The sequence below is a fragment of the Oryctolagus cuniculus genome, chromosome 16, assembly GCF_051225735.1.
Source record: "Oryctolagus cuniculus isolate XC-2025 breed Fujian yellow rabbit chromosome 16, ASM5122573v1, whole genome shotgun sequence".
Lineage (NCBI taxonomy): Eukaryota > Metazoa > Chordata > Mammalia > Lagomorpha > Leporidae > Oryctolagus > Oryctolagus cuniculus.
In genome coordinates this window covers 27318417-27333223 of record NC_142882.1, presented here as the reverse complement: position 1 = coordinate 27333223, position 14807 = coordinate 27318417, and the positions used below count along the sequence as shown (strand labels likewise).

The window sequence follows — 14807 nt, the reverse complement described above, 5'->3', positions numbered from 1 at the left end:
TTTTATTACTGATGAACATTAATGTACTGAGAACTCCTTGCCTATTAAATAATAAAATCTAAATGAAGACTTACACATGAGTTCCCTCTTGCCTTCATCTACCATTGAAATCCTGTTGTTTCTGCATTTTAGATCTCCCTGTAATCTGTTGCTTCTTCTTCATTCCCACTACCACCATACCTTGGTTTAGATCCTACTAAATTACCTTTGATATACTTTTTAATTGACCTCTCTGCTTTTTGTTTTTCTTACCTTTGTGTAAATCCTCTTAGTTCATCCAAACCTTTTTCTGATTGCTCAGGTTCTCTTACTCCAATAACTAGGGAAATCATGTGGCTGGTAGTTCTTTCAACACACCACACAAAAGAATGCTCAGTAAATGCTTACTAAATAATGAATGGAATGCCTTACAAAGCTAGGGTGAACATTTAACCTGCTTGGCCATGGATGGTTTCTGTTTATACATTTCAACCCTGTGTCATTATTAATATGTCTCTTTTATGATCAAATTTATCTCTGATCAACAAATTATACAGTCATCTAATTGTGGCAGTTATCAAATAGATATCTATTTCATTGTCTCTTCAACTAGGTAGTTCTTGGGATCAGAAATTGTATTTGTTTAATTTTTATAGCCTCATTTATTCATTCAACTAAAAGAATGACTCTATCAAGATGCTGAGTTTTAATGTCAAAGCAAACATGTTTCTTGCCCTCCTGAATTTTCAATCTGGCAAGAAAAAGCAGTCTACACAAATAATATTGCCTGACATGATAAACATTAGTGTGAAATGAATGGATACATTTAAGCATTCCTAATCGAGCAATTCTAATCCCATGAATTATAATTGCCAGAAGTAATCACAAACAGCACTCCATGTCATCCTGCTTCCATTTACATTCCTACTTAAATCTTAAAAATCAGACACCACAGATATACCTAAGAATGCATAATATTTATATGCTATCTTGATGTAAAACATGAGAAAATTAACCATACAGCAATAGCAACTTGAATCTCCTTTCCTTTTTAGATAAGCTATAATCCTATGTGTTTCTCTACAGTGAAGATTAGCATTGTAGATACTCTTCCTCTCCTTCACTTTTTATTTTAGAGATGAGAAATCTGGGGTTTAGAAACTGAGCCCCAAATTAAAAGAAATATTTCCTTTTAAAGATTTATTTTTTTATTTGAAAGGCAGAGTTACAGAGAGGCAGAGGTAGAGAGAGAGAGAGAAGTCTTCCATCCACTGGTTCACTCCCCCAAATGGCTGCAATGGCCATAGTTAAGCTGATTCAAAGTCAGGAGCCAGGAAGCTCTGGGTCTCCAGTGTGGATGCAGGGTCCCAAGCATTTGGGCCATCTTCTACTGCTTTCCCAGGCTAGACCAGAAAGCTGGATTGGAAGTGGAGCAGCAGGGACTTGAACCTGCACCCATGTAGAATGTCAGTGTTGAAGGCAGAGGCTTAGCCCACTATGCCACAGTGCTGGTCCCAAAATATTTCTTTTTTTAAATTTTATTTAATAAATATAATTTTCCAAAGTACACTTTTTGGGTGTTAATAGTCCCCCCCAATAACTTTCCTCTCACCCGCAACCCTCCCATCTCCCACTCCCTCTCCCATTCCATTCGCATCAAAATTCATTTTCAATTATCTTTATATACAGAAGATTAACTTAGTATATATTAAGTAAAGATTTCAACAGTTTGCACCCACACCGAAACACAAAGTGAAAAATACTGTTTGAGTACTAGTTATAGCATTAATTCACCTTGTACAACACATTAAGGATAGAGATCCTACATGAGGAGTAAGTGCACAGCGACTCCTGTTGTTGACTTAACAAATTGACACTCTTGTTTATGGCATCAGAAATCTCCCTAGGCTCTAGTCATGAGTTGCCAAGGCTATGGAAGCCTTTTGAGTTTGTTGACTTCAATCTTATTTAGACAAGGTCATAGTCAAAGTGGAAGTTCTCTCCTCCCTTCAGAGAAAAGTACCCTTCTTTGATGGCCCATTCTTTCCACTGGGATCTCACTCACAGAGATCTTTCATTTAGTTTTGTTTTTTTTTTTTTGAGAGTGTCTTGACTTTCCATGCCTAAAATAATTTCATGGGCTCTTCAGCCAGATCCAAATGCCTATATTTAACTTTGGTTGGCCTTTAACCTAGACTTTTTAACCATATTTCCGTGGGCAAATTCAATTCTGAACTCTTTCCACCTCGGCTTTCTCTTTGTAAATTGATAATACTGTCTCCAGAATTGACGTAAGGTATAAATGATACAAAGTAAGGCATTTACTCTGTTAATCTGGCCCCTAGAAGATACTTGGCAATGTTAGTCCTGTATCCAGCTCTCCTGTTTTTTTTTTTTTTTTTTTGTACTTGGTGAATTAGAGGGTGGTGTGAAATGCTTTGAAAAGAACAACAAACATCAACAAGACACAAATAAAAATTGTATTCTGAAATCTATATGTTAAACTATGCTGTCTACACCTGTGCTAAGAGTTACATTGAAATCATTGTCATTTATTACTTGAGAGAAGCTGCCCAGGAATAAAGCAGCAGGGGGATTTTTCTGAGGGAAACAGCATGTGTGAGGGAACTGGCATTTGGGACTCAGCAGCAGTGGCTGTCAGTTCTTAAGATTTTGTTCAAGAAAGGAAGAACAGCACCTGACCCTTGAGATTTGGGGTGGGAAGGAAGGGAAGGAGGGATGTAAACAAAAGCAAACGCCCTCTGGTTCCCAGCCTGTCTCCACCCACCCCACACTGAAGCCCTAGGAGAGGGCCAGTAAGTCTATCTAGGAATGCCCTGGCCTGGACTCCATTTCCCAGAGTCACCCGGTGCTCTAACGTTTTCCTCTCTGAATGCCTGTGCGCGTGAATGTGGGAGAACGTGCGCATGCGCGTGCCTTTCCCTGTGGCTCAGGGTTGGGAACAGATGAAGTTCATTTACTGGTCAGAGTGTTCCCTGAGAGGCTGCTTTGCTCTTTCTCCCACATTCACTGGGGCGTCTTGCTCTGCAAGTGCAATTGCAGGCATTTGGGGAGCACACACCCCAGACCTACCACCCGCTGCTTCTGTGCTTCTGCATCTGCCACCCGTGGGTCCCAAATTCCAGTGACTTCTCCTGTCCCACACTCTCCACTTTGCCCTCCAGGTGTCCTGAAGAAAGGGGACGTGCTCCTAAGATTTTCCACGGCAAGTATGGAGAATAGGAAGGGGCATCTATGCATGTGTGGGAGAGGGGTGGGTGTGATGGTGGATGTCGGCTCCCAGACATTGATCACTAGCTTCTCAGTGATTCTGGGAGCTTCTCCAGCAGAGTCAAGGCTGGGGCCCAGGTGTTGTGTCTCCCACCGCCGCTTCCCAGTCTCCCAATGCTCGGCCAGTTCCATGGGCTGCCTCACTCAAATTCTTAAAGTACACAGGACGAGTAACGGCACAAGCAGGGCAGTTGAGAGCAAGGCGAAGGAAGGAGTCCCATTCTCTATATTTAAATAAGCCCAGTTCTCACTTTGGGTGGGTCAAAGAATGTTTTCTGGCTGGGCCTCCTGTTATATCCCATGGTAGTTCCAGCTGGGTGGGCTCGGTGGCCTTCAGCTGGGAGCCTGAGGCAGCAGAGAAGTGGAGATAGGAGATCAGAGTAGGATCTGGCTCATGGCCCCCATGCTGGACCCCGTGGACACATCTGACAGCTGGGGCACCTTGTGTTTGGATGTATATCCCAGCAGCAACATGAAGCTTGTGCAGTAGCTTTGTGCATTGATCTCTCCTCTGTGTTTAATTAACAGACCCTTTTTCAATCTGGAGCTTGAGGCCATGGAAACACAGCTGATTTATTTTCCTGCTATTCAATTTCTGTCTTCACCCCTTCTTTCTTATGTTATTAGGGATGTCAACTATTATTACCTGCTGCTAATCTCTTTGCAAAGTGAGAAGTGAGCTGATTTTTTTTTTCAGGCAGAATGGACAGTGAGAGAGAGAGAGAGATAGAGAGACAGAGAGAAAGTTCTTCCTTTGCCATTGGTTCACCCTCCAATGGCCGCCGCGGTGGGCATGCTGAGGCCAGTGCACCCCGACTGGGACTAGAACCCGGTGTGCTGGTGCCGCTAGGTGGAGGATTAGCCTATTGAGCCGCGGCACTGGCGTGAACTGAAATTAATGCAAGTCTACCGTGTGTGTTAATAATGAGCTACTTTAATATGGATATTCATAAAGTGGAGAGCTATGAAAACATAAATACAGAAAAGTGCAATTTTTCTCTTCTGGTTCTTTACAGTCACTCAATGCTCCACCAAGCTGGTTATCTTACAGTCCATACAGTTTTAATTAAGAGGGCCAATTACTTTTTAAAAGGAAAATATTTATTTATTTGAAAGGCAGAGTTACAGAGAGGCAAAGGCACAGAGAGAGAGAGAGAGAGGTCTCCCATCTGCTGGTTCACTCCCCAGATGTTCACAATGGCCATACCTGCATGGATCTGAAGTCAGGAGCCAGGAACTTCTTCCAGGTCTCCTACACAGATGCAGGGGACCAAGCACTTGGGTCATCTTCCACTGTTTTCCCAGGCCATAGCAGAGAGCTGGATCAGAAGTGGAGCAGCCAGGTCTCGAACCAGCACCCTTATGGTTTTACCCGCTCAGCCAGAACCCCAGCTTCCAATTACTTTTCTTATTCTGGGTTCTGTGTTTAACCCCATGACATTTTCAACATGGGAGGATATTAGTGATAGATTTTCATAATGACTGTGGTCTGTGTTAGCCTTTGTACAAGGTGTTAACATGAGGAAGAGTAAGGAAGAAAAGAGAAAATATGCCCCTTCCCCCCACAGAGATGCACACACAGTACAGTAAAAGATGTGGCTTTGGGCTGGCACTGTGATTCAGCAGGTTAATCCTCTGCCTGTGGTACCAGCATCCTATATGGGTGGGCACTGGTCAAGTACCAGCTGCTCCTCCTCTGATCCAGCTCTCTGCTGTGGCCTGGGAAGGCAGTATAAGAAGGCCCAAGGGCTTTGGCCTCTGCACCCATGCGGGAGACCCAGAAGAAGCTCCTGGCTCCTGGCTTTAGATCAGTGCAGTTCTTCTGGCCATTTTAGCCAACTGGGGAGTGAACTAGCAGAAGGAAGACCTTTCTCTCTGTCTATCTGTCTCACTATCTGTAATTCTACCTCTCAAATAAATAAATCATCTTTACAAAAACAGAGATGTGGCCCTAAAAACTATTGCTATAGACTTTCAGTATAATGAAGTTTTCACTTGATTAACTGAGTGATTCATAGATTCTGTTAGGGTCCTGTTGTCACAAGATTAATAACCTGTGCAACTCATTTACCATAGTAAAAACAGGAAGTAAAAATAGAAAGGGAATCCTGGATAGAGGTTGTTAGGGTAACAGCATTCTTCCTGTCAAACCCAGTGTGTTTTGACCTTTTCCCCCATGTACTCCCTATCACAGTGCTTGTGAGTGGACAAGCAGTTGTGTGTTTCTGCTGAAAAGAGTTGCTTCACACCCAGGAAACAACTGTAAGACACTTTCTCAGCAACTATGTTGTGTGTACATTAATACAAACTTAAAAAAAAGCCAAGAACAGGACTCCTGGAGTACTCAGGCTAACTGACTGTTCTTAGCACATCATTCCCTGCTCTGCTCTAAGTTTCTGGCAAGTTCTTTCAAATTTTTAGGAGAGATATGTTTCACATGAGAGACATAATCTGTTAATGTAGCAGTGATGTCTTTAAGAAAATGTGCCATGTGAGGAAGCAGTCTGATGGTATCCATTCATCTTCCCATTTTTTTTCTGACAGGCAGAGCTAGACAGAGAGAGACAGAAAGGTCTTCCTTCCATTGGTTCACCCCTCAAATGGTCACCACAGCCGGAGTGCTGCACTGATCTGAAGCCAGGAGCCAGGTGCTTCCTCCTGGTCTCCCATGTGGGGGCAGGGCCCAAGCACTTGTGCCATCCTCCATTGCCTTCCTGGGCCACAGCAGAGAGCTGGACTGGAAGAGGAGCAACTAGGACAGGACTGGTGCCCCAACTGGGATTAGAACCCAGAGTACCAGTGCTGCAGGTGGAGGATTTGCCTAGGTAGCTATGGCACTGGCCCATTCATCTTCCCATTAATAACTTTCATTGATGTCTACCACAGGGTGGCAGAAGGCAATCATCCTCTGAATTGCATCAAGCCAGGAGAATTCATCTACAGTTTATCTGAGCTTTCTTTGTATGAGGGAATAACCAAAATATACATTGTATACAGTGTATTTTTTAGATTCATTTTATTTACTTGAAAGGCAAATTTACAGAGAGATTGAAAGAGAGGTCTTCCATCTGTTGGTTCACTCCTCAGATGGCCACAATGACTTGGGCTGGGCCAGGTGAACCCAGGAGCTAGGAGCTTCTTCTGGTTCTCACACTTGATTTCAGGGGCCCAAACACTTGGGCCATCACCCTCTGCTTTCCTAGGTCAATTAGTAGGGAGCTATATTGGAAATGGAGCAGCCAGGTCTTGAACCAGTGCTCATGTGTGGTGCTGGCACTGCCAGGGTCTGCTTAACCTACAACACCAGCCCCATGTGCATTTTTTCAAAGTGTGGGAGGGGTTAATTTTTTTCTAACATGACTCAGATTATAATTCGTAGTATATTATTTTGGTTATATTTTGAGTTTCATTAAATTTCTATATTTTTGAAATTAATGAGTACTAGTAGTTATTTTTTAAAGATTTATTTATTTTACTTGAAAGTCAGAGTTACACACAGAGAGAAGGAGAGGTAGAGAGAGAGAAGATTTCCATCTGCTGGTTCACTCCCCAATTGGCTTCAGTGGTCGGAGCTGTTCCGATCCAAAGCCAGGAGCCAGGAGCTTCTTCTGTGTGGTATTATCTTGTTATCCTTGCTTTGGAGAAACAAACTCTCTCCCATCCCTCATTTAAAATGCTTTTTAAAATAGGTTTATTTTGAGGACTGGCACTGTGGCATGGCAGGTGAGGCTGCCACCTATAGTGCTGGCATCCCATATGGGTGCTTTTTTGAGATCCAGCTTTCTGCTGTGGCCTGGGAAAGCGGTGGAAGATGGCTCAAGTTCTTGGGTTCTGCACCTGCATGGGATATCTGACAGAAGATTCTGGCTCCTGGCTTCAGATAGATCCAGCTCTGGCTATTGCAGCCATTTTCAGAATGAATCAGTGCATGGAAGACCACTCTCTGTGCCTCTGCCTCTCTGTAATTCTGCCTTTTAAATAAACAAATAAAATTTTACATGCTACACCACTGCACTGGACCCAAGACCTAACAGGTTTTCTGGGTGCTTATCCTGGGGTTCACTTGGAGCACTAAGCACAGTTATTCTGTGTGCCTGAATATTTCATGTTCCTTCATATGGAAAAGTTTTTCTCATGTTCTGAGTGATTGGGCTACATCTGCCCATAGTGGAAACTAAAACTTAATTTGGCATTTGAACACCCAGAGTGCTGATTCCTGTAATCTTCTGAATTTAATCAGAAAATGGGTTTTGAAACATTTGGTCTATGGATAGGCAGGGCAGTTTTCCTGGATCCCTGTGAGAATTGATGAACTGATGGTGTTTTTCTACTCCACACTATATTCTGAAATTCACTTCATTTCATTTTCTTAAAATAACTATATTTGAAATTTGCTCCCCCCTTCTGAAATGTTTGTGCTTCTGTCCTCCTTATAACCATGCACATGAGTAGCTCTTTTCATTCTCTTTATGATGCTACAAGAGCAATGAGACAATGCAGCTCTCTCCCCTGGCAGCACATCTTCCTCAGTATATCTCTTTGATTTAGACCCTGGGTTAACTTGGCTGCACAAAAGGCTTATATCTAAACCCAGTGTACCTATTGAATGAAAGTTACCATAAAACAAATATGCTTTGTAAACCTCTCATCTGTTGTTTTGAAATGTCTTGTGAATGTGTCTTTTATGTCAGTGTCTGTAAGCTGGAGACTTCCCACTTAAGGCAGAAGGCTGCTGAGGGACAGCACAACTGTAGCTTTGCTCTATTACTTTACTATGGCTACTCTTTCACCCTTTCCCTTTATTTTATTAAGATTTAAAAATTTTAGTTTAAAGGCAGAATTACAGAGAAAGAGGCAGAGACAGAAGGATGGGGATCTTGCATCTGCTGGTTCATTCAAGAGACTGAAATGAATAATGCTGGCCCAGCCTGGAAGTCCAACCAAGTGTTGCACGTTGGTGCAAGGACCCAAGTACTTGTGCCATCTGTTTCTGCTTCCCCAGTTGCATTAGCAGGGAGCTGGACCAGAAGTGGAACAGCTGTGACTCAAACTGGCACTCGTGAGGCTGACATTATGGCACAATGGGGAAAGCCACCATCTGCAATGCCAGCTTCCCAGATGAGCAGCAGTTCATGTCCCAGTTGCTCCACTTCTAACCTAGCTCCCTTCTGATGGCCTGAGAAAAGCAGCAAAGGATGACTTAAGTGTTTGGGCCATTGTAACCCATGTGAGAGACCCAGATGAAGTGCCTGGCTCCTGGTTTCTGTGTGGTTCAGCCCTGGCCATGGCAGCCATCTAAGATGGAAGATCTCTCTCTCTTTTAGCATTTATTTGCAAGGCAAAGATAGAGAAAGGGAGAGAATGAGAAAGAGATTTTCCATCTGCTGGTCTACTAACTAGATGGCTGCAATGGCCAGAACTGGGCCAGGCCCAAGCCAGGTGCCAAGAGCTTCATTCAGGTCTCCCACTTGGGTGTCAAGAACCCAGGTATTGGACCATCTTCTACTTTTCCAGGGCCACTAGCAGAGAAGTGGAGCAGCCAGGACATGAACTGGTGCCTATATGGGATGCCAGCATTGCAGGCAGCAGCTTTACCTGCTAATCCACAATGCCATCCCATCTGACTCTCCCTCCTCTCCATAACTCTGACATTTTTAAGACTGATTTTATTTATTTGACAGAGTTACCGATAGAGATAGAGACAGATAGAGAGGTCTTCAGTCTGCTGGTTCACTCCCCAAATGGCCGCAGTGGCCAGATCTAGGTTAATCTGAAGCCAGGAGCCAGTAGCTTCTTCTGGATCTCCCATGTGGATATAGGGGGCCAAGGACTTGGGCCATGCTGTGCCACTTTCCCAAGCACATTAGCAGGCAGCTGGATTGGAAGTGGAGCAGCCAAGACCCAACCGGTGACCATATGGGATGCCGGCCAGGGCCTCAACCAGCTGTGCCACAGCACCAGCCCCCAAAACTTTGACATTCAAATAAATCAATCTTTTTTAAAGGGTGGACACACATATTGGATCCCAGCATTTGATTTGGTGGTGGCTTAATCCACTGTGCCACAAAGCCAGCCCCACCCTTTATCCTTCCGATGACTTGTGTGTCAAGATCTTGGTAATACCTGCTGAACAAATGTTGGTATTATGTTAGACTGTTCTGTTTTATTTTGGTTCTCATTTGTTGAGTTTATTTTGGCTGTCCCTTTTGGGTAGCAAGCTGTGATGTCATCAGTGGCTAAAGCTGCCATGTGTTAGGCTGGCACTGATTCTACCTTTCCATCTCTTCAAATAGAAGTGGAATATGAAATCCTCTCAAAACTAACATGCTACAAAGTAACAACTGGAAATCAAGCTTCCTTCCTTCTCACCTAACAGACTCAACTGGTCTCTGTGTTTCTCATTTTAGCCCAAATCTGTATCAGATTTCTAGAGCAGAAGGAAGCTTATTTTTTAAGGCAGAATTCATAGATGTGGCTGTCCATTCACCTCTGAGAATTAAAGCCATAACTCTGCTTTTTGACTTGTTTTCAGTTTGTGGTGGTGCCATCTCTCACAGGAAGACAGATTCCTCACAGAAGAATACACCTAGGTGGAGAAAAATTTATGGAGTGGGTTTTCCAAAGTGAAATGGAATTCTGGCCTGGACATCTTTGAGATCGTGATTAGCAGAGTGGGGAAATTCTTAGCTATGTCCATTCACACCTTTTCCTTTTGTGTTCAATGTATTCCTCCCTTACATAGTGCTCTGTGCTCTCCTTCTGTTGCACACACACAAGGCGTGTCTGTGATTGAGGCTGTTTGTGTACCACTGCAGTATCTGGAGTTGCCTTTGTCTCCCTCTCTAATCAGAAACTCAGATGCAAAGTGGGGAGGGGACTGTCACCCTGCCACACAGGGTTTGGGCCCCTTGCTCCTTTACTTTTCCTCAGTGCAGGAGCAGCCTTAAACAGAGCTGTACTGGGTAGTATTATTTCTTTTGGATTTGAATGTTTGGATAGCTAAAGAAATAAATATTTTTTTCTTATAGAATGGATTGAGGAGACACTATATAAAGTCAGCAGCAACTTTCTTGGCTCCTGTTACATGTCAAGATGAGTCAGAATATTTAGGGCCATTTGTTAATTTTTTTAAAAAATTAAAAATATTTATTTATTTGAAAGGCAGAGTTAGAGAGAGAGAGAGAGCTAGAGAGAGAGAGAGATGTAAATCATTTATCCACTATTTCACACCCCTAATGGCCACAACAGCTGGGGTTGGAGCTGGATTAAAGTCAGGAGCCAGTATCTTCTTCCACATTTCCCATGTGGGAGTAGGAGCACAAGCACCATCCTTTGCGGTTTTCCTAGGCACATGAAGGAGCTGGATCAGAAATAGAGCAACTGGGACAAGAACTCATGCACAATATGGAACAGCAGCATCACAGGCAATGGCTTTCCCACTATGCTCTACTGTCTGCTTTTAAAATTATTTTTATTTATTATTATTATTATTATTTATTTCATTTTGTTTTCTTTGAGTTAGAGAGATGCAGAGGCAGAGAGAGAGGGAGAAACGTCTTCCATCTTCTGGTTTACTCCCCAGATGGCTGCAATGCTGGAGCGACCCCAAACTGAAGCCAAGAGCTGGGAGCCTCTTCCAGTTATCCCACATGGGTTCAGGGGCCCACGGACTTGGGTCATCTTCTACTGCTTCCCCAGACCTTAGAAGAGAGCTGGATTAGAAATGGAGCAGCCGAGACTCAAAGCAGCACCCATAAGGGATGCCAGCAATGCAGGCAGCAGCTTTTCCTGCCAGGACACAGTACCAGCCCCTCTATTGCCTGTTTTATGGAAATATATATTTAAGGGATATTAGAAGGCCATTCAGGCCCTTCCTACAAAACATTTTGAAATAATGATTGACAGTCTACAAGACTGGTTTGAAAGGGAGAGAACTGCAGGGACAGAGAGGCAGTGATATTGAAAGGGTATGAGGAACAAGGGAAGGCAGGAAGGCCAGAACAAATCTGGAAAAGTACTCCAAAGAATAAAGTAATAGGACACAGGTTATTTGTGCAGATTGCCAAAATGAACCATTTCTATTTTAGGGTTTTCCTTTTTTTAAATTAGAGATAATTTCTAACATAATTTGTGATATACTTGACTCACTTTTCAGTTTTCTTCTTACAGATACAATGTGTTTATAAGATGTAGAGGGGATGGTACTGTGGCACTGGCACCCCATATGGGCACCAGTTCTAGCCCCAGCTGCTCCTCTTCTGATCAAGCTCTCAGCTATGGACTGGGAAAATAGTAGAAGATGGCTCAAGTACTTAGGCCCCTTTACCCAAGGGGGGACAGAGAAGAAGCTCCTGGCTCCTGGTTTCAGACCAGTGCAGCTCCATCTGTGAGAGCCATTTGGGGAGTGAACCAGCAGATGGAAGACTTTTATCTCTGTCTCTTCCTCTCACTGTCTATAATTTGACCTCTCAAATAAATAAAATGTGAAAAAATAAGATATAGAAAAGTACTGTAATTAAATGCAATAGTACACTCCTAAATATGCAGTTACCATTAAATTTTTGTTGAGAAAGGGATGAGCTTGGCTTTATGTGTGTCTTGCTTAGAGCAGAATTTTTATGACTAATGATAGGATTAAGAGTCAAAGGTCTGTACTAGTTGATAGAATTAAAAAGGTGAGAATATTCCAACATGGGAAGTGGGATACACAGCAGACTCATAGAATGGCGGATGCCCTAAACAGCACTCTGGCCTCAGAATCAGCCCTTAAGGCATTCAGATATGGCTGAAAAGCCTGTGAGAGTATTTCAGGCATGGAAAGCCAAGACACTCTGTAAAAAAAAAAATGAAAGATCTCCACGAGTGAGATCCCATTTGAAAGAACAAGTCATCAAAGAAGGAGGTGCTTTTCTCTGAAGGGAGGAGAGAACTTCCACTTTGACTATGATCTTGTCTAAATATGATCAGAGTCAGTGAACTCAAAAGGCTTCCATAGCCTTGGCAACTCATGACTAGAGCCTAGGGTGATTACTGATGCCATAAACAAGAGTGTCAAATTGTTAAGTCAACAACAGGAGTCACTGTGCACTTACTCCTCATGTAGGATCTCTGTCCTTAGTGTGCTGTACATTGAGATTTAATGCTATAACTAGTACGCAAACAGTATTTTTCACTTTGTGTTTCTATGTGGGTGCAAACGGTTGAAATCTTTACTTAATATATGCTAAACTGATCTGTATATAAAGAGAATCAAAAAAGAATCTTGATGTGAATGGAAGGGGAGACAGAGTGGGGGATGGGAGGGTTGTGGGTGGGAGGGAAGATATGGGGGGAAGCCATTGTAATCCTTTGGAAATTTATATTCATTATATAAAAGTTAAAAAATAAAATAAATAAAAAAAGAAATGAAAATGTCCTGAAGACAGTAAAAGTCATCATGACTGAGCACTGAGGAATCTATTGAAATGATTACATTTTAAAAGATTTATTTATATATTTGAAAGGTAGTGTTAGAGTGAGAAAGGGAGACACTGATCTCTCTGCTTTGTTCTCCTCCAGAATGGCTACAATGACTGGGGCTAGACCAGGCTGATCTCGTAAGATAGGAGCTTCTTCCAGATATCACATGGGTTCAGGGGCCCAAGCATCTGGGCAAGCCTTTGCTGCTTTCCCAGACACATTAGCAGGGAGCTGGATAAGTTTGGATCATCAATATCTATGACATCTTCCTTGCAGTACAAGGATATAGAACCCATCTGGCACAATTAACATCCTATTTGTGGATGGGCCAACTATAACAGCTTCCAACTCTCAACACATGGACTAGATGGGTTCTGAGAAATTGTGTTATAATAGATATTAATCCATAACTCTTGGTTTAAGCTTTTGTTAGCAGATAATGGCTGTGACTACTTTGGGTCTCTGGATTGTCACCAGTGAAGGCATTGAGATTAACAGTAATGAGATCAACAGTCAGCAGAATGGTGTCCAGCTGAACTTAAATGGTTTTTCTATTTTATTGTTAGAATAGTGACCTCCTGCAGTACCCTGGCATCTGGATGTAGACAGTAGACATTGGAAGCCATCCCCTTTGCCAAATGGAGTATGTCAAGTTTGGGTCCATCACATATTAAGGAGGCCATAGTAGCCATTCTCATGTTTTACTGTTCTATATCCATGGCCAAAGTCCTACTAGACAACAAGGTTTGGAGAATCACAGGCTCAAGGTGTGTAGGTGACTGTTTTTCCAGTATAGCACTGTTAATAGCCAAAATTTAATTTAACTGGCACATAGCAAGGTTCCAAGAGAGGCTATTCCTTGCATCACAGCCCTTGAGAAGTAATGGATATCATAACTGATCCAAAGAATTTAGAAGGCATATGAGCTCCACAAGTGAAGAAGTCACTGAGAGCACTAATGAGAGTGCCTACAGAATTCAATTTGACTAATTTTAGGACTTTTCATTGGAAGGGGGGCCATATAAGCTGGGCTGATTTGTAGCATCCATGACAAATAATTTTTTAAAGGAGGCATGCATTGCACCAAAACCCAGGAAGGACTAAAAGGCATTAGCATTGTATGTTCTTCAAAGGCAGGTCAAATAGTCTCATTCAGGGAGGAAGTCATCAATGTGATGACTTCTTGCTCTCCTGATAAAAGCTGGGTACAGTTAAATTCTTTGCAAAAATTATGTTTGATGGCAAAGTCAATGAAATGCTCATGTATACCCTAGAAAAAGTATCTTTTCAAAGTGAAGGCAAACTAGACTGAGGAGCTGTTGGAAAAGCTTTGAGCAAAACACATTTTCCACTTTTGTAATAATTAAGACAGGTCCTGAAATCTGGTATTGTAATGCCTCCGGCTTTGTTTTTGTTGTACAAGATTGCTTTAGCTATTCGAGGTCTCCTGTGTCTCCATTTGAATTTCAGCATATTTTTTTCCAAATCTGAGAAGAATGTCTTCAGTATTTTGATTGGTATTGCATTGAATCTATAAATTGCTTTCGGAAGTATGGACATTTTGATGATATTGATTCTTCCAATCCATGAGCATGGAAGATTTTTCCATTTTTTGGCATCCTCTTCTATTCCTTTCTTTAAGGTTTTGTAATTCTCATCGTAGAGATCTTTAATGTCCTTGGTTAAGTTTATTCCAAGGTATTTGATTGTTTTTGTGGCTATTTTGAATGGGATTGATCTTAGAAGTTCTTACTCAGGCGTGACATTGCCTGTGTATACAAAGGCTGTTGATTTTTGTGCATTGATTTTATACCCTGCTACTTTGCCAAACTCTTCTATGAGTTCCAATAGTCTCTCAGTAGAGTTCTTTGGATGCCCTTAATAAAGAACCATATCATCTGCAAAGAGGGATAGTTTGACTTCTTCCTTCCCAATTTGTATCCATTTAATTACTTTTTCTTGCCTAATGTCTCTGGCTAAAACTTTCAAACTATATTGAATAGCAGTGGTGAGAGTGGGCATCCCTGTCTGGTGCCAGATCTCAGTGGAAATGCTTTCAACTTTTCCCCATTCAATAG

General features: G+C 42.3%; 1 protein-coding gene across 2 annotated transcripts in view; it reads left to right on the top strand.

Moving 5' to 3' along the window:
- The first annotated feature begins 2787 nt into the window (after positions 1 to 2787).
- The window catches only part of LOC149121637 (uncharacterized), a 30097-nt gene continuing 18077 nt past the window's right edge, over positions 2788 to 14807 (top strand). The window contains exon 1 of one of the 2 annotated variants that reach the window (XM_089315065.1): positions 2788 to 3205. In XM_089315065.1, coding sequence (XP_089171191.1) covers positions 2873 to 3205 — 333 coding nt within the window. In that variant the 5' untranslated portion in view covers positions 2788 to 2872. Of the gene's footprint in view, positions 3210 to 14807 lie in introns of both variants that reach the window. The other variant, XM_089315066.1, reaches the window with a different exon arrangement.